Genomic DNA, 25,724 nt, shown 5'->3' with positions numbered 1-25,724 from the left:
TCCAGCCTCTCCTTTCCCCATGGTAACCATACATTTGTTTTTTATGTCTGTGAGTCTGTTTCTGTTTTGTAAATAAGTTCATTTGTGTCATTTTTTTTTAGATTCCACATATAAGTGATATCATATGGTATTTTTCTTTCTCTTTCTGGCTTACTTCACTTGGTATGACTCTCCAGGTCCATCCATGTTGCTGTAAATGGTATTATGTTATTTTTATGGCTGAGTAGTATTCCACTGTATGTATATACTACATCTTCCTCATCTATTCATCTGTCAATGGACATTTAGGTTGTTTTCATGTCTTGGCTATTATACATAGTGCTGCTATGAACATTACAGTGCATGTATCTCTTTGAATTAGAGTTTTCTTTCGATATATGCCCAGGAGTGGGATTGCTGGATCATATAGTAAGTCTATTTCTAATTTTTTAAGGAATCTCCATTCTGTTTTCCATAATCTGGTAAGTTATTGGCACAGTGACTGTTGAACTGGTCTGATTCTCACTAACCATAATGCTAATAATGGTCTTAGAGGCTCTTGAAGTTTGTAAAGCAATTTGTCTTCTATCAGATACTCTCCTTTTGGAGTCCCTGTCTCAGGGTTACAGTTTTTCATTCTCTCCTTCACTTGTATGTCAATAAGGTGAATTTGTACTTCAGCAACACCTACCCACCTCCAATTTGCACCATGTGATCTGTATTGGAATTGTAAAATGACTGACAACTATCCTTAAGTATATGGATTTTTATAGCAGCTGTCTTGAATGTTTGGAATTCTTTTTTGGCAGAACTCCCTATACGGTTGAAATCAATATAGATGAACTTTCATGTAAGTGAATTATCAATATACATAGTGGTGATATTGTAATTATAATTTTTATTCCGGTTAGCTTCTTTAATGCATTTTTACTTTTTTTTTAACTTTCTTTTAATAAAGAAGCTTAATATTGTACCCTTAAGAATCTGACTGTTAAAATATAATCACTAGACATTTTTAATGCAACTTTGGCATGGAGTTATCCTATTATGTATTATACTATGTACAAGCAGCAGCCATCAATTAAATATGTAAATAAACACTAAGTAAAAAGTAAAAGTGCTATCAGGTATATTCTGTTCCTTTACTGATTGTCCAAATACTGGCTAATTGGATGATGCCCACAATATGTGCAAATGCATAATTTTTTCAAGATTAGAGATTTGGAGGAATGAACACAAATTAAAACTTAAATACTCATTCCACTAACTTCATATTTTAAAAAAAATCCAAGACATACCTTATCCTTCGCAAAGACTGTTTCATCATTAAAAAGTCCAGTTTTGTTACTCCCAGGAATATCATCAGCGGAGAGAAAGCAAACAAACCCTGGCACCTTCTGAGCTTCTGAAATATCTATGGACCTGCAGGAGTGAGCAGTGTGAGGAGCCAGGGAGGGAAACTGAAGCAGAAGACCGGTCACCTGACAAAATGCTGGACTACACTGCACTTCCACCTTATACATCAACAATTTTCCCAGAAGATTGAATAATAGAGATTTCTGAAATATCTTCAGCTGTGTCTGTGTATCTTATAAATCTTGCTCCTTGCAGTTCCCCACCCAGTACCACCCATCCCTTCATAGGAAGAACAGATACCATCATCTAGAACAGGGATCTATGCCCTCAAGGGTCTGCTGATACAATCCAAGGATCCATGAACTTAAATGGAAGAAAATTTTCATCTTCAAAATAACAAAAAAGGTCCATCATCCAATTGGATAACACTGTCTTCTTTTTGACAGTTTTTCCTCCACCCTAATTCTTCCCTTTTCTACCTCCCATCCTATCCTGCAAATGTTGATTAAATGCTTACCATGTGGAGGCCACTGTGCTGAGTGCTGCAGGGGATATAAGATGAATAGGACAGGTCTGCCCCGATGGTCCTTGTATAATGCCCTGCTCTGGTCTCCAAGTACAAGTATCCAAATCACACGAGTGGTGTTTACTCTGGAGAGCTCCAACCAAGCCCACATCACAGCTAATACCCAACCAGGATCAGCACATTAGGGCCCTTGCTGTACCACCCAGATTCCTCATCTAGAACATGGGAATAATAATAAGATCTGCCTACATGAGTACGATGAGGAATAAATTAGCCAATACATGTAAAATGCTTCAAACCAGGCTGCAGCAAATATTAAGTGTGATATGAGTCTTCTATAGTAATAATCATATAATAATACATTATTATTATTACTATTATTATTATAGAGGTGATAATTCTTGCCATTTGGGCTCTCAAAATTCAATAAATATATATGTGACTATTCTCTGTTGGGTCCTTCATGGACACTATTGCTGATCCTCAAAAAATAGCCAATTACATATGGGAAAAAATGAGAGCTTAAGCACACAGGCCAAGGTCACAGTTGCTAAGCACAGTCACAGGGATTCAATGCCAAGTCTGTCATACTCTAAGGCCTCATTCTTCCCTTGAGTGCTGACTCAAGTTCTTCTGAAGATCTGCATTGAAGTTTAGCCCAATATCCACAGTGCAGATCTAAGAAAGGCCTTTTAGCAGCTCCTCCTTGCTTTGTGGGCCAAGTGGAATGTCCCTATTCAGTACTCTAAGGCCTTCCTGATCTAGGCCCGGCCTTCCTGATCTGAGCCTTGCCTACCTCTCCAATATCATCCCCCCGCCCTCCCAGGCACCAGTGAGCCCCTAAGTCTCCTGCTCCTCTCCAGACTGCTTTCAAGATGAGTTCCCACATTCCTCTGTGCCTGGCAGGGTGCTGCTGGTGCCCTTCTCCCTGAGTGTCTTTACTGCACTCACTTGATCTTGGCGTGGGCCTGGGTGCTGGTGACCAGCCGGAGAAACAGCTCATTCTCATAGCAAGGGATGTCATCACAGTACACGGCCTCCCCAGAGGCCTGCATGGCCGCGGCCAGATGGGGCAGGGGCCGGCCCACCATGTCCTCCTCAGACTGACCCTTGGGCACCTCCTGGAACAACATGGTCACCAGTCAGGCTGAGCTGCAGAGGACACTACAGGCCCAGGGAAACCATGGAGAGCTTCAGGCCAAGCAAATGTGAGAAGTGAGAATGGAGGAGGCAGTGGGGGCACAGGACAAAGGAAGCAGAAAGGCAGGTAAGAAGTCATTGAGAAGGGTGGTCACAGAATCACTATACAATCATCCATAGGTATCCACAGAGATTGGTTCCAGGATCCCACTTCCATGGGTACCAAATTCCGTGGATGCTCAAGTCCCTTATATAAAATGGTGTAGTGCAGTCAGCCCTCTATACCCACGGATTTCACATCCACACATATAGAGGGCTGACTGTATATCGGACAAATGAAAAAGGAACCTACATGTCCATTCGGTGAGGATTGGGTAAATAAACTATGCTATGCTCATGCTACGGAATAGCATACAACCGTTAAAACATACTTTTGAAGAACTTTAATTAGAAGGAAAGAAGGCTCATGTTACGTGTAAAAACAGGACATACAACATTGTGCATGTGTATATATAATATTTCAAATTCCGTAGGAAAAATATGTTATAAATACAGTAGAAACATGTCTATATATGGATAGGAAAAAAATGGAAGGAAGTAAATAAACATAATGATGTTCTCTTAGAGGTGGGATCTGGGATGATTTTTATTTTCTTCTTTATACTTTTCTATATTTCTCAAAATGTTCTAAAATGTATTCAGTTTATAATAAAATGCTGTTTTATGTGTTTTTTTCAAAGTAATAATAACGATGGTTAGTATTTATTGAGTGTTTACTGTATGCCAGGAACCATCTAAGCTATTTACTTTTACTAACCCAATGCTGTAAAACAGGGGCCGTAAGTACCCACATTTGCGTCTGGGCATAATTAACTTACCCAAGACCCACAGAGAGGAAGTAACTTGTCCAAGGTTACATTGTCATATAATGGCAGAGGTTAGATTCACGTCCTGGTCATTAGGCCCAGGGTTCATGCTTTGGACCATTACACTCTAGAGCAAGGGTCTACAGACTGTGGACCATGGGCCAAACCTGGCCCATTCCCTGTTTTTATAAATAAAGTTTTATTGGTACACAGCCCCACGCATTCATTTGCGTATTGCCTCTGGCCCCTTTTGTGCTATAATGATATAGCTGAGAAATTGCAGCAGAGACTACATGGCCCAGAAAATCCAAAATGTTTATAGGAAAAGCTGACACTTAACCTAAGTACTCTCAAGAAGTTCCTGTTGATAGAAATTTGTTTTGTTTTGTTTTGTTTTGTTTACATGTTCAAGAGAACTCCTGGTTTTATATATCAGTCCCACAGAGGAACCAGAAAAGACAAAACGGAAAAAAAAGTTTTTTCTTTAAGGAGGAGGTGAAGATGAGAGTAATCCAAAGAGAGAAATTTAGGTGAGCCAGTGAGGAAATAGCTTCATCGGCATTAACATAATTCCCATTTTCTTCAGATATGTATGCACAACAGTAAGGAGCTTTAGGCACCCACATTCAGTGTGAAATGGTCATCACCAACGATCAGCATCATCTGAGGTGTCCTGTGAGGGTCCCTGATCCTAGCTGTATACAGTCTGTACTCACTTGGAAGAGCTGGACATTGGCAGGAGGGTCTTTATGAAAGAGTAAGGTGGCGCTGGCATAGGTGGGGTCCAGTTTACCACACGTCTGTGGAGACAAGATAACAGGTGATCAGGACTGTTTCTATCACTGATCCCATCCTTGGTGGTCCCCCAGTGGTAACAACTTTCTCATCTCCTTGTTTACACTCCTTCCAGTACTGGCTGGATCAAACTCGACATCCAAATGTGGGCTCTGGCAGCGTCTCTTCCACCACCTCCACACCCTGTGTAACGAATGATTCCTACTTCTTCCGACACTCCGAACCAAGGTTTCCCTCCTTGCTGCATGTACGCATGCTGCGCTCTCCGTTAGGAATATCCTCCTCCCCCAGCCTTCCTGGAAGAGTCGTCCTTTTTCTCCTCAGTTCTGTGGGACATATTTAATGATTTGGGATATGTTCACAATATAATCTCAACAGAATTAAGGGGGACGTGAAACTCTCTATGTAACATGACCCAAAATCTGTTTAGAAAATGTTATATCCGGATCAAAAGATAGGGAGATGATAGATAGACAGACAGACGGATGGAAGGACAGATAGAAGAGAGAGTGAGATGGAGCAGACAAACAGGATGACAGCTGGACAAATAAGTGTAGAAAAAAGATCAGAGGAATAAGCAAAAATATTAGCAGTGGTTTTCTCTAGGATCTGAGAGTAATTTTAATTTTTCCCTATACATTTCTGTATTTCTAAAGTTTTCCACAAGTTCGTTACTTATATAAGCTGAGAGAATATTAAGTATTACGAATGTTTTCAAAAGAGGGGCCTCACTCTGCTGTCCCCACAGCTATGAAGCCTTCTCTCCTTTGTGGTCCCTGCCCCCATACTTCATCTTCTCAGTTGTCACATCAGGCTGGCCTTTACTGACCCCATTCTCTCCTACACTAGGCTACCCCCCCTCCACCCAATGCCTAGTGCAATCTTATGTTGTAAAAGGTGCAAAATAAATGTTTGCTAGTGAACCAATCTCCAGAGCTGGACTCCACCTCAGCCAGCAGTCTCTCCTGAACGCACATCCTTACAATGACCACATCCCCCCAGCTGTAGCAGCCCCACCTTATATTTTCATCACACTACATTCCAATTCTAACTGCACAACCACAGTTATATCAGCTACACAGCTGGAAGGGTCATCTGGTCTACCCGCCCCCCAGAGTTTACAGCTGAGACTTACAAAGAGTTGTGATCTATTCAAGTTCTCATCTGAGGTAATGACACAACCAGGATAAGAACCCACATCTCCAGCCCTCAGCACAGTGCTCTGCCTCTCAGCCACCCAGTTGTCTCCCATCTCTATGTGGCTCCCTAGGCTGTGTCCCTGCTCCCTGCTCCTCTGCCCTTAGACGTCCAGAGGAGAGAAGCATTACCACCTGGTCCACCACACTCTCCCACTCAGGCCAGCTTCCCAGATTCCTAAACACAAGTGCTTCAGGGAGTCTCTGCCTCACCCAGGCCCCCATACTCACATCATCCAAGTCCTCTTTGCCCAGCTTCTGAAGCACTGTCAGGTAGAACTTGAAGAAGAAGCTGAGAGTGAGGGTGCGCCGGAACTCAACCATGCCACCTGGGGCGTCTGGGGACAAGGACATCTCCTCTGCCAGGCCTGTACACACATCCTGCAGCAACTTCTCATTCCAGAACCTGCCAGAGAGCAGGCCATGGAAAAGTGCTCCCATCCAGCTCCCAGAATCACTTGTGTGCAGTGGTTTGCACAGGGCCTTGGAGTCACATGAACCTCGGTTCAAAATTTGGCTCTAATACCTATGGTTATGAGACTTTAGGCAAGTTACTTAACCTCCTTGAGCCTCTGTATCCTCACCTTTAAAAATAGGTACAATTTTTAAAAAGGCCACAAAAATAATAACAGCTAAATCTGTTGAGTTCTTAACATGTACTAGGCAATGTCACAAGTGCTTTATATAAAACATCACTTTTAATTTAAATTAAAAGTTATAGTATGGGGAAATTTATACTCCTTTTACCAGTGAGAAAGCTGAGGCAAGGGAAGATGAAGTGACTTGACTTATACGACCCATCTGGGAACTGTTGGAGCCAGGGATTGGAACCAAGAAGCCAAACTCCAAAGCTAAACTTGATCTGGGTGGTTATTGCAAGGATTTCATTGGATGGTGCCAGAAAAGTGCTTGGTACCACTGTAGCCATAAAATGGCCATAGTAATAACGTACCAGCAGGAACAGCAATAGTGGCGGCGGCAGCAACAACAATACTAGTAGTAGGAGTACTAGCAGCGACAGAAGCAGTAACAACGGTGGTCGTGGAAGCTACAGTAATTGTAGAAGCAGAAGCCGTAAGGCAGTGGGAGAAGCACCAGGAGTAACGGCAGGAACAGCAGCCCCAGCGGCACTGTTAGTGGCAGCAGCAGCGGCAGCAGCAGCAGTGGTGCAGTCAGGAGCAACGGGCAGCAGCAGCACTAGGTGCGCTGGGGGCAGTGGTGGCCGCGGTAACAGTAGTAACAACAGCAACAGTAACAGCATTCATAACAGCAGCGGTAACAGCAGCGCGGCAGCAACACCGTGGCAGGAACGCCAGGAGCAGCAGCAATAATAGCACTGGTAGTAGGAGAGAGAGCGCTCGCAGTAGCAACGGTAACAGTAGCCGGAGCCACAACAGTAACATTAGTCAAAGTCGTGGCGGCAGGAGGGACAGCAGTGACGGCAACAGCAGAACAGTAGTGACAGCAGCAGAAATGACGAGCAGCGGTAGTTTCAGCAGTAGCAGCAGCAGCAGCGGTAGCAGTAGTAACAGGAGTTGTAGCTGCAGTAGGAAGCAGTAACAGCGTTAGTAGGAGCAGCAGCAGCCATGCCAGTAGTAGCACGGCAGCCAACGCTGCCAGCGGTAATGCTACGAGTGGCAGCAGTAGTCAGCCACACCAGTATAGGAGCAGCCATGGCAGCAGCAGCAGCAGCAGCGATGGTAACACTCTTAGAGTCACAGTCGCGGCAGCGACAGTGGTAATATTGGCGGCGGCAGCAGCAGCAATTTCCTTTTGCCGTCAGCTCTTACTTTGACAGCTGCTTCCGCGTGGTCTTGAGGGCTGAGATGGTTCTGTCCGCCATTCCACCGTAGCAAAGGGCCAGTTCCTTTACTTGTGTGGTTCCAGGCTGGAACAGGACTCTCATGCCACAGGTCACCTTGGCTATGTCATCTTCTCTCCGAGAGGCCTGCTTGAATGCTGAGAAAAACTCACCCTAAAAGTAACAGAAAAGTACCAGTTTCCCACCTGGTTTTGCAAGGGCTGTACACAGATGGCCTGAAGCAGGGATACGGGTGAGGTGAGGTGGTAAGACCATCACAGAGCAGCAAGGAGCTGGTGGCAGGGATCAAAGATCGAGGCCTAACTATTGCCTTTCCAGAAGTTCCAGATAACATTCCCAGAAGCTGGGAACAGGCCAAGATTTCCTCCTGTCAGTCAGGAAAATGTAAAGTCAGAGACACAGGAGAACTGGGTGCTCTCAGCCCAACAGCTGGAGGAGGAAAGGTGCCTCCATGAAGGCTCCTCAGAGCCCTACTTAGCCCCCCACGTCTTCCCCATTCTGGTGCCCAGTGTCGTAGTCCACCCGGCCTCCCCCAGGGCTGTGCTGAAGCCTGTGTTGGCCTGACCACCTCTCAAGCAGGTACATTGAGATGCCAAAGGGTGTTTGAAACACAGCTTCAGCTTTCGGCCTCCACAGATGCTCTCCCTGACTTGTCTCTCTCACCTGACTACAGTTAGAAATCTTGTTTCCTGAAAGAAAGACTTGCTGTATGAGGCAATAGCTGCCTTTGTGCTTTGAACATACAATTCCCCTGGGTTTAAGCCAGGCTCTGTCTCTGGGGAAGGAGAATGTGAGTTGCTTTCCAGGTAAGAGCCTTTTGTGTCAGGTTCTGCTTGAGGTTTGAACTTCTCTTGGAACCACAAGTTCTGATTAACTTCCAACGTGGGAAGTTTAAGGAAAGGTTTATTGCAGAAACAAGGAGCCCCACTGCTGAGGTCCAAAATGGCCTCAGGCTTTTGTTGAAGAAGCTATAGAGACCCCACCTGATGGTAAAGCTTGTCCAGATTCCCAGTGTCTAACATGGTCCCAGGGCAACGAGCCCAGAACTTGAACTCAGTTCTGGAATAGAGATTCCAGCTGCTGCCTTCCGGACTGTGCCGGTCCATGGTGATAATTTACCCCGGGGTTCATGCAATGTCATCGTCAGGTCATCAGCTGTTCTCTCTTGAGAAAACCTTCCTAATTCTGGGTATTAAAATCTCTTCCCATTTATGAAACGTTTTTTGTTAATGTCCCCACCTGGCAAAATAAAAACTGGGCAGTGCTATGCCCATTTCCTCCTCCTTTCCCCATCTTCTAATTTTAAAAAATTACTGATTGGTGAAATACAAAACCTCTGGGAATCACTTTTCAAAATTGTTTACAAGGATAAGCTGGAAAATCATTAAGATATGACCTCAGGGACAAAACTGCTCTAATTGAATCAGCATTCTTGTTCAGGATGTCAAAGTCAGCAAGGACAAAACATGTCTTGCAACATCCGCTACAGAACTGCCTGCGGTAAGCCCTTAGTGCTCTCCTTTACCGCTGGCTCCCGGCCTCTCACAGATCACTTTTCTAAAAGGCCCATTGCAGAAAGTGTGGGACAAAATCACACCAGGTCAAGATGCCACAGGCCCCGGGGAACAAGAGCAAGGCAGCCAGAGGCACCCAGACCTGCCCCAACAGATCAGAACACCTGCTCGTGAAGCAGAAATCCATCTGAGCCAACCTGGGGTGAGGTCCATGAAAAAAAACACCTCGCCAAGCCCAAGGTCAGCATGTGAGGACCCGACTCACATGTAGCTTCCCCACTCAGCATGCAAACCCCACACTTCATCACATGAAACCTAGGACAGGGACAGCTGGATGTATTCCTGGAACTGTGTTGCTAGCTACCAGCTGGTAGTCTCCACCAGCTCCCAGACATCTGTCAGGAACCATTTGAATTATTTCTTTTCAGTCCTCTCAGTAACCTGCACACTCAGTAACATTTATTGGGTCCATTTTACAGAGAAATTGGGAATCAGAAAGTCAAATGACTCACTCAGGATCACACATCTACCTGTCTGGTTTCCTAGTCTATGCCCTGTGCCTCCTACCCTGAAACTCCTCAGTGTCCAGAGAGGAATATGGTTGGCTAAAGGCAAGGTTCAGAGACAAGAACATCAGTGTTAAAGCTGAGAGATGCTAAGTTTGGTCCCTGTGGCAAATTCTGGTCTCCCTGTCTGGAGCTTGGCAGGAGTAGGAGTGATTCAAGATGCTTCAGACAGCATCTTACCTTCCTGCTATAGGGGATCTCAATGGAAAGCAGTATCTCCTCTGGACCTAGGAGGGTCTTTCTGTAGCCGGGGAAGAAGGTGTGATCCATTGGAATCGTTCTCCTGGTGCCTGTCCAGAGGCAAGATAAAGAGGGACCAATGTGAGGAAGCATAAAACAGCTCACCAGCCAAATTCTCCATCCTGGTGTCTGATGCCCACAGGCAGAGGGAGTGGCTGGCACAATGGGGACCAAGGTGCTCCAACTGAAATCCTTAAGCAACAGTATGCTGCTGACTGTTTAAGAAAGTTCTTAAACAGTTCTTTGAGAAAAAACCCTGATTCATTTTCTGTGGTATAAATACTCCTACCACAGCCAATGTCAAGTTGTCAGAGCTACATCACTAAATGTGAAGTTAGAAAGAGGGTGGCAAAGAGTTGACACAGCAGACCTGCTATCCTCTGAAAGGCCTGCTAACAAGGTTGGCTGTTGGCTGTCCTCTGGGAATTTGGATTTCAGGAGCGCTCCCACCATTCCCTGGTAAGAATGGCTCACTGTGCCTAAAGTGTTTGTACAAATGGTTTATGCTGAACATCAAACCTGGAGGTGGTCTTGGGGAGCCTCCAACAGGGAAAGATGCACAGGAGCACCCCACTATGTAGCATCTCCACTCCACAAACATAATGAATGGAAAACCACCTCAAGGGCATAGACAATGGTAAAATGAAGTAAAATAATCAGGAAGTGGTGAATTCTGAGTATTCATTACTTTTGTTTTTAATATAATTTATTTCATTGTAAGTTTATATAGTATAATTGTTAATAATGGCCATGTTTAACAAATGCTCCAAGTCCTTGAAAACGCAGCAATCAGCTGTGGTGAGTGGCGTGTGTACTCTGGCCCCAGCCCACCACTAAGTAAGGATGACAGGTCCTGCTGTGAATTCTTGGTAAAGTGATGGTCCAGCTCTCCTGGCCCCCAAGCTCTGTGCATCTCCCTTGCAGTTGCCAGAGATCCAAACTTAGGGGAAGCTGCATCATTGAGCTTCAGGCTCTATTTCCCCAGAAAGTGAGACTCCACCCGCTTCCCCCATCAGGCCCTCTTTCCTGACCTCTGCTTGAGGCAGCTCACCTCTGGACACGATGGTCAGCTTGGTCCCACTGGCCATGAACACAGGGTTGAGGTCGGAGATGGGGCTGGCGGTGATGATGTTCCCTCCAATGGACTAGGACAAGCAGAGAGTGCATGAGAGCCTGCCCTGGGAAACTCCTGCTCACACAGCCGGCTCCTGGACACACTGAAGGTGGGGGACACCTACTGAAGGGAGAGCTCTGAGGTCCTCCTACCCCTGCAGACACAGGCTCAGCACAGTGAGAACGTGGGCATTTAGGCATGCACAAAACTTGAGATCCCAACACCTGGGACTGGGTCCCAGCTCTGAAATTTACCCATCGGTAAACAAGGGTCAGCCCCTTTACATTTGTTTGTTTGACTGATTTCACCCAGACTTTTTCTGAAAGGGTTGAGGTGGTTTATCACAGAGGACAAAGAGAGTTAGTAAAAGAGAAATGAAAGATAAAGATCAAGGAAAAAGAGGAGGAAGCCTTAAGGATAAACAATTTGTTCTCATTGAGCTTCCTTGGCAAAGAATATAAGGAGTATCAGACACAGGGTCCCCATAATTAGGAAACAGGAAGAAAACCACCTGCTCCAGGAAAAAAAATCCTTCCTGGAAGCAGATTACACCAGAGCTGGGGGACTCAGTAGAGCTTCCTGGGTTTATGCTCCTCACCCATACTTGGAAGAGGCAGGTGCGTGGGGTGGGGTGAGGGGATGAGTGGCCTGTTTTGCTTTGTTATTTCGTTCTGATTTAAAACAACAACAAATTGGAATGGAAGAGCCAGCTTTCCTTCTGACACTATCAGTGGTTGTGAGACTCAGCACCAGGTGTGTGAGCCCATTTGCAAACTGGGAATTTGGAGGCTGGTCTGAAAGTTGATTGAGAACAGTCAACAGTTGTGCCCCTCCCTTCTCTCAAGGGGTCTATCTCTGGTTCTCCCCCGGACTCTGAAAGGCAGTCCCCTGCCCTGTTTTGGCTTCTCCCTAACTTAGCTCTCATCCACCTGCTGGCAGCCTCAGTCAACTTCAGGAAGAGGGGACAGGCCTCAGGAGTAAAGACTGAGTCACAGCTGGAGAGCTTCCCAGAATGGCCCGCAGGCCACCTCATCAGAAGCACCTGTGGGGTTTGGTAAACACAGGCTCCCTGGGCTCCATCCCAGACCTGCTGGCAGAATCTCTGAGGATGGGATCCAGGAATCTGCATTTTTAACAAGCACCCCAGGCAATCCTAAGCACTAAAGTTGGAGGCCCATGGGTTCTGCAGCAGAAGTCAGACCAGCAACCCCTGCCTGGAGATGAAAATGCCTATCCTGGGCCCCCGAAGAGGGACTCACAGCTACTGACTTGACTTGCTTCCCAGCAAACCAGCGCAGCTGCTCCAGGACGCCTCTGAACACCTCTGCTTTGTGGGCAGGAAGCTTAGCAACTGCATCAAGCAGGGTCTTTTCCACGCAGCTCAAGCAGCAAGCGGCTCCAAAAGAGATACCTGGGAACATATGCTCAGGGTAACAGCTATCCCCACCACAGCTGGGAAAGCCCTTCCACACACAGCCCCTACGAAGCTTCACAGCAACCCGAGGAAGGCTGAACCAGGACTCACATCCTTATGTGGATGAAGAAATTAAGGCCCAGAGAGGCCAAGTGACCTGCCCAATGCCATACAACTAATAAAAAGGCCAGAACTCAACCCCAGGCCTGTTGATCCTACAACCAGAATGCTCTTTTCTCTAAATCAGTGGTTCTCAACTCAATAAAGCAGATCTCTGAGGGTGAAGTCCTGGCATTTTTTTAAAAAAGCACCCAAGAACTCCTCCCACCTACTCCCAATTGCCATGAGCGATTCTAATGTGTAGCTAGGATTGAGAACAACTATGGAAAATCTCAAGCCCCTTGCCCACTCGCACCCCATCACAGATGCTCAGGGGAGGAAGGCAGGGACAGGTGCCTGATTCCCCCGTGCAGGGTGGCTCCAGAAAAGGCAGGAAGCAGTGAGAGCTAGAGGGGAGGCTTTCCCAGCACCCACCACCCACCATGGGACCCACCTCCTGCACCCCAGCCCCTCTGTGGGCTCAGGAGAACCTCCCCTTACCCTCCGGTCCATGCTCCACTGAATTCAGCTCAGGGATCCAGGCTGGGCAGATGATCACAGGAAACAGCTGATTCTTAAACTTCATGTCAATGCCTCGAGAGAAATGAGAAGCCTCAAGTTATAGGTCCCAGTTCATTTGTTTGCCACCACTGCACACAGGATGGAGGGCATATTCACAATTGTAACGTACTCTGAGGATGTCTGGGGATTGGGGGTGCAGGGGATGAGATGTGGGATTAAATGCAGTTTCCACACTCTCAGCCTGAAAGAGATGTCTTTCCCTCTCAAAAAAATCCCACCAGCATTCAAACAGGACAAACCTGAATTCGCGTGTTTCTGTGTGTGCATGAGTGTATGTGTGTTTAATAACAATATCAGAAAACACAGGGCATTAAAATAAGTCAGGAACCCTTCTAAGCACTTCATATATTTTAATTCATTTAACTTTAACAATAACCCTGTGAAATACTGTCATTTCCTCTGTTTATAGATGAAGAAACTGAGGCACAGGGAGGTTGTTTTTTGCCCACATTACACAGCTAAGAGTGGGCACATTTCAGCACTGGAGCAATTATTAGAGTTGGGATGTAAAAATAATAATATGAAAGTCTAACATTCGGACAAAAATGGAAAATTGATTGAAAGAGATAACTTTATATCTGCCTCCCCGCCCCTGATAGCTGTCTGAGTTCTTAAGGTGCATGGCTTGGGGGGACCGCATGCCTGTGTCCAGTTTCTGTCCTTCCAGCAAAAGAAGTTAGAAACCCCTGTGAACAGACGTGCTCTGTTCCTCAGACCCATGAGCACAGCGCCGCTCCCAGCCCCGCCACAGGGCTAGAGATGGAAGAGTTAGGAAAGAAACGTCTGCCTCGTCTCCACCTTCTCTCCTGCCGTGCCGTTGAGGGTCTCTGAAGGGTGGCCTGGCTCTGAGGAGTCTGGCCTGTTTGAATATTAGCTCATAGGATAAAGACTACAGATGGAGGCAGTGAATGGCCCATCCTGATAAGGCTCTCTCTACGCCACCTTTCCCTGACATCAGGGCTGTAGGTGAGTACCCCGTGGGGATGTGCAGAAGTGGGGAGCGGGAGCAGCTGTGGAGTGGTCTCAAGAAAATATTTCTACCTTGGAGTTTATAATATCTTTGTGAATTCCTTTCCCTTGGAATCTAACTGGGTCCAGACATTGTGTGACTCATGGCAAGGAACATGTCATACGTCAAAGGACCGCAAAGATTCTTCCAGCTGGTCATTCTCCACCTTGACTCATGCTACCTTGGACCCTCGGGCCATGGCCACGCTGATCAGCATGATCACATCTCCTGAGGCACATCTCACAGGCCACCCTGCCATCCCAGTGTATCACATTACTGCAGAAGGGGACTCTGTACTGCACCTGAGCTCACCAAGGGGCCCAGCTCTGCACTCTGCTAGCACGGACCTGAGTCAGGCCCTCCTGTCTGTGGCTGCAGATCCAACCAGAACCCAGAGCTCAGGGGCTCCTTCCAGAGCCAGAGCCTGGAGACCCCCCACAAGCTAGACTTGGCCGCTTAAAAGCATGTCAAGTCCCCCCAGACCAGGGGTCCTCTGTGGCAGACCTTGGCTGTGCTATGATTCTTCCCTTGGATCCTCAGTGGATTTGGGGCCCAGCCAAGTGGAAACTGGCCAAGCTGGGTTTAGAAATGGATGGAGATTAGCAGGGACCTGGGAACCTCTGCTCCTGTGTCTTCAAGCACCAGGGTCGAGAGCCATCATCTTGAGTCTCCTGGACTCATCACATATCGTGGGCCTCATGTCACAGCTGGTGGCACCACAGGGCAGGTGGCCATGGTCACAGGCAACATGAGCACAGCCACAGCTGGATGTCTCCTCTCCCCTGCCTTACCAACCACCCCCAGAAAAAGGGGGATGGGCAAGGGAGTGACATTTATGGAACCCCAGTGTCTGTCGGGCACCAGCCCAGACCGTTGACCTACATGGCCTCCTCCTCCCTCAGGCTGGGAGACACTCAGGGAAGGAGTCTTGTCCAGGTGACCTGGGGACACCAGCTCTCCCAGAGGACCTGGCCCATGGCTGGCTCTCTGAAAGGTTTATGGAGAACAGCCAGCAAGGATCTCGGCTAACACTCAGAACAACCATTTGAGGGGGTTTTGCTACCTCCACATATGAAATGGGGAAGAGGAGACAGAGGAGGAGAAGTCCGTTTTCTGAGGACTCAGCTGCCAGGGCAGAACCGGGCTGACGGGCCCTTACCGATCTCCGTGTTCCCCACCACCAGCTTGGCCTCGGGGTGCCGCGCTTTGAGGTCCAGCAGCTCCTTCAGGGTCGAGGCCTGGATCCAGGTCACACGCTCCCCTTCAAAGCGCAGCTGCTTCTGCGGAATGTCTTTCAGCCTCTGGAAAAGGTCGTTTTCTTACTGTGCTGCCTCCGCCTTCCCGCTGCCATTCCCAGGGCTGCTGCTCTGAGTTCGCCACGGGATCAACTCTGCCACTGACTCGTTTAATACTGAATTCAGGATGAAAATGCACGTCAGGGCAGAAGCACTGGGAAACACTATGCACGGTGGCAGGAAGTACGCTGCAGCTGTTTTATAGATGTCGTTTCACTTAGTCTTTAGAAGGCCTCAGTGAAGGGGGCACCGTTAGCCACATCTTTTACAGGTGAAGGATGAGCCTGAGACTCAAGGTTATGGGACCTGCCACAGGTCACCTGCCACAAGGTGACTTGACCTGTCCCACACTGTTTCCAGGACGTGCGAGAGGAGATGCAAGGCAGGAAAGAAGGGGCGTCAGAAAGGAATACAGTGGAGGGCTGGGTCTAGTGCACGAATGGTGGCGCAGGACTAGGAGACAACCCCCACCTCCCCGAGCCAAAGTGATGGTTTTTCCAAGGTTCCACAATCCAGACAAAGATATTCCAGCAGCCTGCTGCAAAGCCACTCTCTCTGGCCCACTGAAAGCAGTCTGTGTGTGCGCACCAGCCCCTGAAATCTACACTTGAAAAGCTCTGAGTGGCTTATTTTTTGTCAGTGTCCTTTGAACACAGCTCTCTTTGCTTGTTTGTTTGTTTATTTGCTTAAAAAATGGACTGCTTACAGAGAGGAGAGTGGGTTGCTTGAGGGTTATACATTAGATTTAGCCAGGAGGTCAGCAAATCCTCCTGGAGCTCCTGTTGCTGGACACGGTGTACCAGAGAGACCCACTGCCTGTCCTCAGAGTGCCACGTGTGAGGAGAGGAGGGCGGGTCCCTGTGGGAGAGTATGGCACAGGGTCTGAGAAAGGAAGGGAAACTCAGGCTGAAATCTACAGGACAAGGAGGACCCAAAGGTCCCAGCAGAAATGAAATAAAGCAGGTCTCCAAGGGGCTCCAGGGGCATCACCTACCAGCAACTCTGGGGGGAAGATGGGCTCCTGGGTGGGGTCCAGGGGCATGAACTCCTCGGGGCTGAATAAAGACGGCGAGAGAGTGACCTGCTGGAGAAGGGAACATATGAGTGGTATGCTGTCCCTTCCTTTAAAATGCCCCATAGGACCAGCCCAGCCCTTTGTCCAGGTGAGCTCGGCCACAGCCCCCAGCAGGCTGATGGAAGGGCAGGTAGCTCCTGGGAAGCAAGGACAAGGAGGTCTTGCCAGAGGACCCAGGGCTAACGTGCGCACTCACTGCCCTCGTGGTCTGGCCTAACCAGTTCCTCTCCCGGCCCCCACTGCCCAGAGGGTGGAGGGGGCCCACCTGCTGCTTTAATCTGAGGTGGCCCCCCAGGTTTCTGGGCAGAGAAGGACCCACCTACCTTGTTGTCCTTCTGGTTCATGCAGCAGTTTGGGTTGTTCTCATTTCCTCCACAGCATCCACCATCCTAGAGAGATGACCAACACTCACACAGAGATATCTGCAAAGAGTTCTCACAGAAGCCAGAGAACCGAGATTATTACTATCAGATGAAATCAGGGTGTGACACCTGTCCCCGCACCAAGGGGAACAGCAGCTACCTCTGCCCCCTCCCACTCACCTCTGCTTAAGGTAAGGCCTCTGCTTTAACTACTTTCTCTCACTTAATTAATATAGATGAGATAATGCGAGAATAAACAAACAGGCCTCTCCTGGAAGCTGCAGGGAAATTCAATTTTAAGAAACTTTGTAAAAGCTAGATCTTATTTTACCAAAGCACCTCTTTGTGAGCCCTTTCCCTCTTCGGTACAGCTTCCTGAGGAAGCCCCCACAAGAGAAATCCCCTTCAGTTTTCTCGGCACTCAAGAGCCTCCATTTGTAGACCAGTCAAGGTCCATGGGGAATGCCTGGGCGCCTCCCAGGCTGGGGTCTTTGTGGGACTCCTGCTAAAGGGGTCCAAGACCAGATCTGGGCCCAGAGATGAGGCCAGCCCCTGTGCCTGATGGCACTTTTTCGGCACTTCTTGCCAGAAAGCTCACCCTCCATTCCTCACTGTGGGCCTGATCTGGAGGAAGGGTACAGGTCTGATGACCCATTGCCTATGGGGAAAGGACTCGCTCAGGACCTCTTGGGGTGCCAGTGACAGAGCATGGAATAGAGCCCCGATTGCTACCTCCTAGAACCAATGCACTGAAGATGGGGAAAGGGTGTGTCCATCTGCCTGATCTGCCCCAAGGAGGCAGGAGTCTCAGCTCAGGGCCTCAGAAGAACTACAGAATCGTAGGGTTGTGCCAAGAGGCAAAAGTGGGGAAAACTCTCAGGCACAGACCCAGACACATTGCCGGGGCAGCCAGATCCTGGGGGAGGAGGCTGGGGATGGCCCTTTCAGACAGGAATCACGGGACACACCATGCATGCTGACAGTTCCCAAAGAGTGAGTCACAGCCCACCAATTTTCCCAAGGAAGTTCTCAGAGGGCCAAGGAGGCCGAAGGTGTGGCCTTTGAGAACTTGAAAGCTCTGTCAGACTTGCTGCAGCCCCTGAACATGCTGCCCTGCGGGCAGATCCCTCCTGCATTCACTGCCTGACCTTTGGGTCTCAGAGCTGCTCTATCTATTCAGGACCTCCCCACCACCACCTTGACCTCGGCCTCTGCGTCTGGACGGAAAGGAAGAGAGAGAGGCTCCTATAGTGCCTCTTCCCATCCCTCTTTCTGGAGAGGGAGTAACATGAAGGGATTACCAGGCCCTGCATACAGTAAGACGACAGCCTCACTCACCCAGTCCTTATGGGGAAGGATGCATATTTTCCAGATAATTAAAGTACCAGCACATTCTTACATGAATCTTTTTTCTTGATAATTCACTGATAGGTTCATGACATAAGTTATTGGGATGTGCAATAATGTGTCACCGCCCTCAAGGCTGACAGAGGTTGGAGAAGGCTGGGTTTTTCCCTCGAGAGATTTCCACTTTTCTCCGATGGCAAAAACTACAGGGCTTGTGCGTTTCCTTCCTTGCTGCTCAATGGCTGTTGTCCTTTCTTGCTGTGAACAGGCCGCCTCCCCCTAGCAGACCCTCCTCACCCTTCTCTGGTGTGTGCTATGGCCATGAAAACTAGATAATTGAGTTTGTTAGAACTGTGCATAAAATAAGAGTTAAAAGGCTCTGAATAAAGGCCTTGAGGGCCTCCAGTGAGTAACATGCATGAGCTTCTGCGTGCACATTGGGTGCCAGTCACTTTGGCCGCTGAGAGCACCCAGCTCTGCTCTGCATGCCAGGCAGCCACAGTGCGGGAGGTGCTGCCACACACTGGACTCAGGGACCATTTGACTGAGCTAAACTCTGACGCTCGGAAGGAGCATAACTGTCAGCTACACTCAAAAGCCCTTCTCTTTTGAGACTGTAGCAGGGCTGGTTAGACTGTATCTCTGAGAAGCTGCCTATGAAATAAATACATGGACAAGGTGAACAATTCCTGGCTCTCAGGGAAGCCTAAGCAAATATTGCATAACTAAAGAAATATACCAGCATCATAATTTATGCTGCCATTTATTTCAGCTGTGCCAGGTGTTGTTCTAAGGGCTTTACAAGAAATACTTCCCACAAACACTGTAAGGTAGGTATTATTATAACCTCCATTTTAGAAACAAGGAAATTTGCTCAAGGTCATCCATCAATGAAGTGATGGGACGGGACTTGAACCCAGGTTTGCAGTCACTAAATCTAAACTTTCAGTCACTTTCATTTAAATCCATACTTTCTGGTCCCTTCTCACCAACAGCATTTACCAGGGTGTGGTGTTTTCCATCCTTAGAAGCCCCATCTCCACCTCCACCCTTCTGGACTATTTGGACACAATACCCCTTTCGCACTGTACCCAACTCTAAAGGTCAGTAAAAGGCACGGGAGGCTGTGACTCTCCCGTCAACCCAGAATCAAATTGAGATGTGACAGTTTGGTTGGAGTCAGGATCAACTTGACCCACCTGGGGAACCAGGTAAAATCTGGGCAGATGAAGCCAGCCCTCTGCCCTCCTTCCCAGATGGCAGGTGTGTGTCTGTGTTATGTAATCAATGCCCATGCACCCCAGCTGTGGTTTCTCACTTAGAGTTCTATGAATAGTGCAGGGATTCACAAACTGTCTGGAGATCTAATTACCAGTTTCATAAACCCAGGGGAGTGCCAACTGCAGAAACCAACCAAGACAGGAAAAGAAGAGGGAGGTGAGTGCTGAGTCAGGCTGGTTTGCTGTTAAATGCCAGGTTCAGCACCTGTGCCATGGGCTGAGTGTGCCTGTCTCGCTCAGGAAGGCTGCCAAGCCCAGATGCCCTGGAGGAAGTTAACTCTTGGGCAGTGTATTTCTTCCAGGAACCAGCTGTCCAGGACTTCCCTGGAAGGAAAGTCTCCATGCTATTGATGAGAACGTCCCCCGACATCCCAGAATAAGAATGGCAGAGTCCAACGCTCACGCCAGGCACCTGCAGCAGGAGGACCTGATCACTGGCCATCTTATCTTTCTTCTCTGTAACCTAGAGGCCCTTGGCATCCCTCCCAACTGTGATCCCTGAGTGTTGCTGCCTCAGGAGCAGGGCCACTGCTGTCCTGGGGCCCCCACATACCTTGGCGAAGGTCCGGAAGCCCTGGAGGATGGGTCTGTAGCCTGTACAGCGGCACAGGTTTCCTATGGTCCAAGGAAAAAGCTGTAATGTCAGTGCAGCCCCAGGGCAGGTAATGGGTCTGTGGCTTTGCTCCCAGCTCAGACAGATGCTCTCTTTACATATTCTGTTTTCTCTGCTCAGAATGGCCCTTCCTCCTGCTTGCATCTCTGACTTCAAAACATCTACCACTCCTTCCAGGAAGCCTCCCTAGAATGCCTAGACTGAATCAAGTACCCCTCCTAAATGCTCCCATGGTCCCTAGTCATAGATTTATCAAACTACATTGTAAACTCTCTTCCCCTTCACAGTACAAATTCCTTGAGAGTAGGGACTGAGTCTTTCATCCCTGTGTCCCTTGTATCTTGTAGAGTGACTGACATACGATAGGACTGAATATAACTGATTGCATAAATGATGGATTGAAACGATGAATGGATGGGGAGCCTTCTCCATTCAATTCAGAGAAACAGACACCAGGTCCAGACACCTGAGCCCACTCACAGAAGGCAAATTGGGTAGCCAGTCCCTGCCTGAGGCTCAGAATCCCAGCCACCTTCTTCATACGTGGCCTTCGCCCTGCAGAATCCTGTTCTGGGGAAAGCTGCAGGGGACGGAAGCCGTGTCACTTAAATGGGTTGTCTGCTTGCTTGGTTTTTAATTGAAGTGCAGTTGATTTAAAATGTTGTGTTAGTTTCTGGTGTACAGCATGGATGGACTTGGAGGGCATTATGCTAAGTGAAACAAGTCAGAGAGAGAAAGACAAATACTGTAAGATATCACTTACATGTGGAATCTAAAAAAATACAACAAATTAGTGAATATAACAGAAAAGAAACACTCAGAGATGTTGAGAAGGAACTAGTGGTTACCAGGGGGGAGAGGGAAGGAGCAGGGGCAAGACAGAGATGGAGGATTAAGAGGTACAAGCTATCAGGTATAAAATAAGCTACAAGGATGTATTGTATTCCAAGCATGAGGAATATAGTCAATGTTTTATAATAACTAGAAATGGAGCATAACCCTTAAAAATTGTGAATTGCTATATTGCATACCTGTAACAGATAATATTGTACATCAATTACACTTTAATTTTTAAAATATGATTATGCAATATAAATACATAAATAAATAAAGTTTAAAAAAATTTTTTTAATAGGAAAGGGCCAGCCTTCCAATAAATCTTAGCCACTGTGCTGGGATGGCCCAAGCCTTTCCTTCAGAGGGCAGTGCCTCAAACCCCTAGTCCACTCCTAGCTTCCATTCTGGCCCTGCCTGCCCTCCTCAGAGCCCCACGTGCCACCCCACCTCCTGGGCCGGGCCTCAGGGGCCGTACCTTGGAAGGCATCCTCGATCTCCTCAACGGTGGGCTCGGGCTGATTCCGAAGTAGCGTGTACATGCTCATGACGATGCCGGGGGTGCAGAACCCGCACTGGGAGCCATGGCTTTTGGCAATTCTCTCCTAAAAGGGACAGACGATGTAGACATCCGTTTTGGCAGAACCCCTTGCAGGCTCCCTACATGGCTCAGCTGAAGCCAGTCCCGCTGACAGGCAGTGCAGTGTAGCAGTCACTGCACAGTCAAATCCTACTGCTGCCACTTACCAACTGCGCCCTCCACCAGGTTCCCAAGCCTCCCTAAGCTTTGTCTGTAGGATCCTCCCAGCATTTGTGTCTAGAGCTGTGCTGAGGCTCCAATGAGATTATTCATATAAGACTCTTAACATCATGCCTGGCACAGAGCAGGGAGTCGACCAACAGTAGTTATTAACAGGAAAGTCTCCTCAAAGAACAGCAACTACTAGGGCCAGTCCCTTCACTAGACAGAGGCAGAAGCAGGCCTAGAGGCTTAACAGGTTTATGCAAGATCACACAAGGTGAAGGTGAGCGCTGCGCCAGGCTCCTTTCACTGCACTACCCACAAGATGAAATCGACCAAATGAATGCATTTCATTTCAAATTAGAATGCTACTGTATTGTCCAATCAAGACGTAAGATCTGGGAAATGTGTCATGTAGAATTTGTGCTTTCATTGAATGTCACAGAATTCTCATTCAACCCTGCAAGGTTACAAGGAGAGTCTCCTCATCCATACTATTCTTCAGTCCCTTGGGAATCTCTCTTGGTGCTTATGTTAAGCAAAATTGCTAGAATGTTGTATTCCCAGTGCCAGGTATATACAGTTGCTCATTTGACAAATATTTACTGAGAACTTATTACATGCCAGCTGTGGTGAAGACACTGGGGCTGGAGAGTGAAGGAGACAAGGTCCCAGGTCTCATGAAGCTCGTATCCTAGTAGGCAAGATACTGACAAAAATTTAAAGTGGAGGTCAGCGCTATGTAGAGAATTAGTACAAGATGACATGACCCAGAGTTACTTGTAGCTACTTGGAGTGGTCAGAAATGGCCACTCTGAAAATATGACCTTAAAGTCTAAGTTAATAATGTGATTTGGAACAGGGAAGAGTGTATCCCAGACAGAGGGAAGAGCAGGTGCAAAGGCTCTGAGCACCAACAGTGAAAGAGTCTGGTGTGCTAAAGCCACTGAGAAGCCAGGGTGGGTGGGGCCCCTGGGAGAGAGATGCCAGCTGGGAAAAGGGGCGGCAGCCAGACCGTGCTGCCTGTCATAGGCCAGGGTTAGGAGCCTGGATTTTTACTCTGGGTGTGAAGATGGGAACCTTTTAGGGGAATTTCAGGACTTGATGTAATCTAATTTGCATTTTTAAAGAATCACTCTAGCTGTTGGGAATGGGTTATGGGGGCAAGAGAAGAAACAGGGGACCAGGACACTAAAGTGGCCCAGGCAAGAGGGGGTGGTGGCTGTGACCAAGCAGTAATAGGGGAAGCTGAGAAAAACATGGAGGTTTCACTGGAGGTTTTGGAGGAAGAGGAGATGCTACTTCTGGATTGATTGGGTGGGGTATCTGAGAGAAAGCAACACAGATGACTCCTATAATTTTGTCTTGAGCAATCGGGTGAATGCCTTTGCCACTGACTCAGAAGGAGGAAGACTGGGAAGAAAGAAGGTTGGGGGAATAGGGTTTTGTTAAGTTGGAGATTAGACATCCATCTAGTGATGTCTAGTAGGCAGCTGGAAATAGGAGTCTGACCTCTGAAGAGAGGTCAAAGCTGAAGAAAGAAATATGGGTGCCTTCACATGTGGATGGTATTAAACTCACCCGGGGAGAGTGTGAAGATGGGGAAGTGAAGGGGCCCAGGCCAGATCCCTGGGGTGCTGCAGCGATTAGGGACTGAGCAGAGGAGCCGCCGCACACGGTGCAAGCGTGGAGATGGGAGGAAGGAAGGGAAGTGTAGTGTCACAGGAACCAAGAGAAAAACGTAAATGGACAAGGCCAAGTGTAGTCTGGCCCTGCAGCTTATATGGATCCAAAAGAAGTGCATCAGGAATAAGGATCTGCACCATTGGAAAGGGAGGGTTTTCGCCTGATTATACGAGTATGATCTCAGCATTTAAAAGTTTCATTCGTTCATCTATTTGTTTCAAAGATAATTACAAGTCCTCATTAATCCTCTCATACTTGCTGCAGGTTGGACAATTTTAGTAATTTGCCCTTTTCCTGCCTAGGAAGCAAAGTCACAGAGATGAAGGAATCCCACCCTACCCTGCTCTGACCCCCTGCAACTGGTCCAAGATGCTCCCTCAGAGACGTATAATTAGCTGACTTCAACCGTGGCCCAGGCTCCAGGATGCACGTGAGTGGCCCAAGGGAGGCATGATCTGAATGGCATGTCTCCTCAAATGGTCAAGGGAAGATTAAGAAAAGGGCCTGGCTCAGGCACCTTCTGTGACTGTAATCTCTCGTGACCTCCTGCCTTGGTTTCCCTAAACAAGAAGCACAGGGAACAGTGCCCTTTCCTTCCCACAGTGCTCCGTTTCCAGGTGGGCTCCATTCCACCTTGTCTCCGAGCATCCTTTCTCTCTCCATGAACCCCTCAGACTACTGCCCACTCTTCCCCGAAACATTCCCAATTTCAATCCCTCCTTAGGTGCTTGAAACCATCAGAGAGAAAGCCTTGATTAGACACCCGGGTGTCTCTTTTCTCTGACTCAGCCCTGGCTGAGCTCACGTTTGTATGATCTGTGGGTGGGAGGTAACAGGGGCAATGGAATTACCATGGGAGAGAGCAGGGAGCCAGTGGGCTTTTATCAAGGGGCACAGAGCTTTTGGAATCGTCCATCTGAGAAGGCAGGGGTTTCCTAAGCCCACTTGGGCACAAGGTGAGGAAGTGCCCCTGCCCCTCCTCCCTCCAGCTCTAGCACAGCTGGACTTCCCAGCCACCAGATCCAGTTCATCTCTTGGTTCCCTGGAGGCCATGCAATGTTACATCCACCAGGCCACAGGAGGGGACTTCGGGCTCAGGTGCCTCCTCTTTCTCCCTCACAGCCACCCTCATCCCCATGCCCACCCACAAGGAGATGAGAGGTGGTCAGGTCAGAATGCCTCCATTGCCCAGGCAGTGACACTCAACCCAACAACCCAGAACAAGTCTGCAGCCTTGGTAAGAGCCTCCGGTTACCTGGACAGGATGCAGCCTCGTCTTGGTGCTTCCTATTCCTTCCACGGTTGTCACGGCAATATGGTGTAAGGAGCAGATGGGAGTGAGGCAGGCATTGGCACAAAAGTGGCTGGAACCCCAGATTAAGGTCATTTCATTGTCCTCTCAGGTCATCAGAGTGGACCTGAGTGCAGGGTCTGGGAGATCTGTGATGCTTCGTGTCATTTCTCTTCATACATACATCATGTTCTTGTCTTTTCCACAGGTGTCCTCACCTCTCCACCCAAGGCTCAGGGCCCAAACCCCTTAAGGGTCCTCTGGGATCAGGCATCAGTGCACCTAGGCATTTGAGCTGGAACACTGGAGCCAGTGTCAATTTCAGCTGCCTCTTCCTTAGCCCCACCCTGGAGACTGAGTAAAGAGGAAGCTTCTGGCAGTTTCCAGGCCCAGCACGTGCTCCTCTCTCTGCTGGGCCCTTCCTTAGCCTCCTTAATTTCAGAATTTCCTGTCACTTTTGCTTCCCTGCTTTCACCCACCTCCATTTCACCCCTTCCTCTGCAGGGAGGCGGAGAGGAAAATCCAGAGGTGACATGAAACACCATCCCCTTAGAGCTTCCCCACATCCACCCCTTTACTCATCAGTCATTCAATCATACATATAGCCAATATGAGTTACTGAATACCAACCATAAGCCAGGCACCCTGCCAAGGGCTGAGGAAATAAAGGTGAATAAGATGACGTCTCAGTCCTTTAATAGCTTGCCTTCAATTCAAGAAAATAGAAGCCAGTGTGAAGATGCAGTTTAAATATCTTACAGTAACTGCTTCAGGAGGGCTGTGCATAGGGCACTACAGGGCCAGCACAGACAAGGTGTATCTAACCCAATCTGGGAAGTCAAAGAAGGCTTCCTGGAGGAGGGGATGTTTTGCTCAGTCCTAAAGAACTATTAAGAGTTAGCCAGCTAGAGAAATCCTGGAAGAAAAGACATCCAAGACAAGAAACAGCTTATGCAAAGAGCAAGAAATGAGTGGGTATGA

The 25,724-nt window shown here is 48.1% G+C and overlaps 1 protein-coding gene across 1 annotated transcript in view; it reads right to left on the bottom strand.

The window, feature by feature from the left end:
- XDH (xanthine dehydrogenase) overlaps positions 1 to 25,724 on the bottom strand; it is a 56,654-nt gene that overhangs the window by 21,927 nt on the left and 9,003 nt on the right. Inside the window, exons 4-18 of the mRNA XM_031684926.2 lie at positions 24,708 to 24,816; positions 21,503 to 21,629; positions 20,131 to 20,192; positions 16,912 to 16,977; positions 16,508 to 16,597; positions 15,378 to 15,519; positions 13,129 to 13,221; positions 12,374 to 12,525; positions 11,052 to 11,145; positions 9,941 to 10,050; positions 7,649 to 7,833; positions 6,090 to 6,264; positions 4,584 to 4,667; positions 2,813 to 2,982; positions 1,278 to 1,401 (exon numbers count right to left, since the gene is read on the bottom strand). Of these exons, the coding sequence (XP_031540786.2) occupies positions 1,278 to 1,401; positions 2,813 to 2,982; positions 4,584 to 4,667; positions 6,090 to 6,264; positions 7,649 to 7,833; positions 9,941 to 10,050; positions 11,052 to 11,145; positions 12,374 to 12,525; positions 13,129 to 13,221; positions 15,378 to 15,519; positions 16,508 to 16,597; positions 16,912 to 16,977; positions 20,131 to 20,192; positions 21,503 to 21,629; positions 24,708 to 24,816 (1,783 nt within the window). The remainder of the gene's footprint in view (positions 1 to 1,277; positions 1,402 to 2,812; positions 2,983 to 4,583; positions 4,668 to 6,089; positions 6,265 to 7,648; positions 7,834 to 9,940; positions 10,051 to 11,051; positions 11,146 to 12,373; positions 12,526 to 13,128; positions 13,222 to 15,377; positions 15,520 to 16,507; positions 16,598 to 16,911; positions 16,978 to 20,130; positions 20,193 to 21,502; positions 21,630 to 24,707; positions 24,817 to 25,724) is intronic.

The sequence above is a fragment of the Vicugna pacos genome, chromosome 15 (assembly GCF_048564905.1).
Source record: "Vicugna pacos chromosome 15, VicPac4, whole genome shotgun sequence".
Taxonomy (NCBI): domain Eukaryota; kingdom Metazoa; phylum Chordata; class Mammalia; order Artiodactyla; family Camelidae; genus Vicugna; species Vicugna pacos.
Note: the sequence above shows the minus strand (reverse complement) of the source record. Positions and strands in the feature narration are given on the sequence as shown.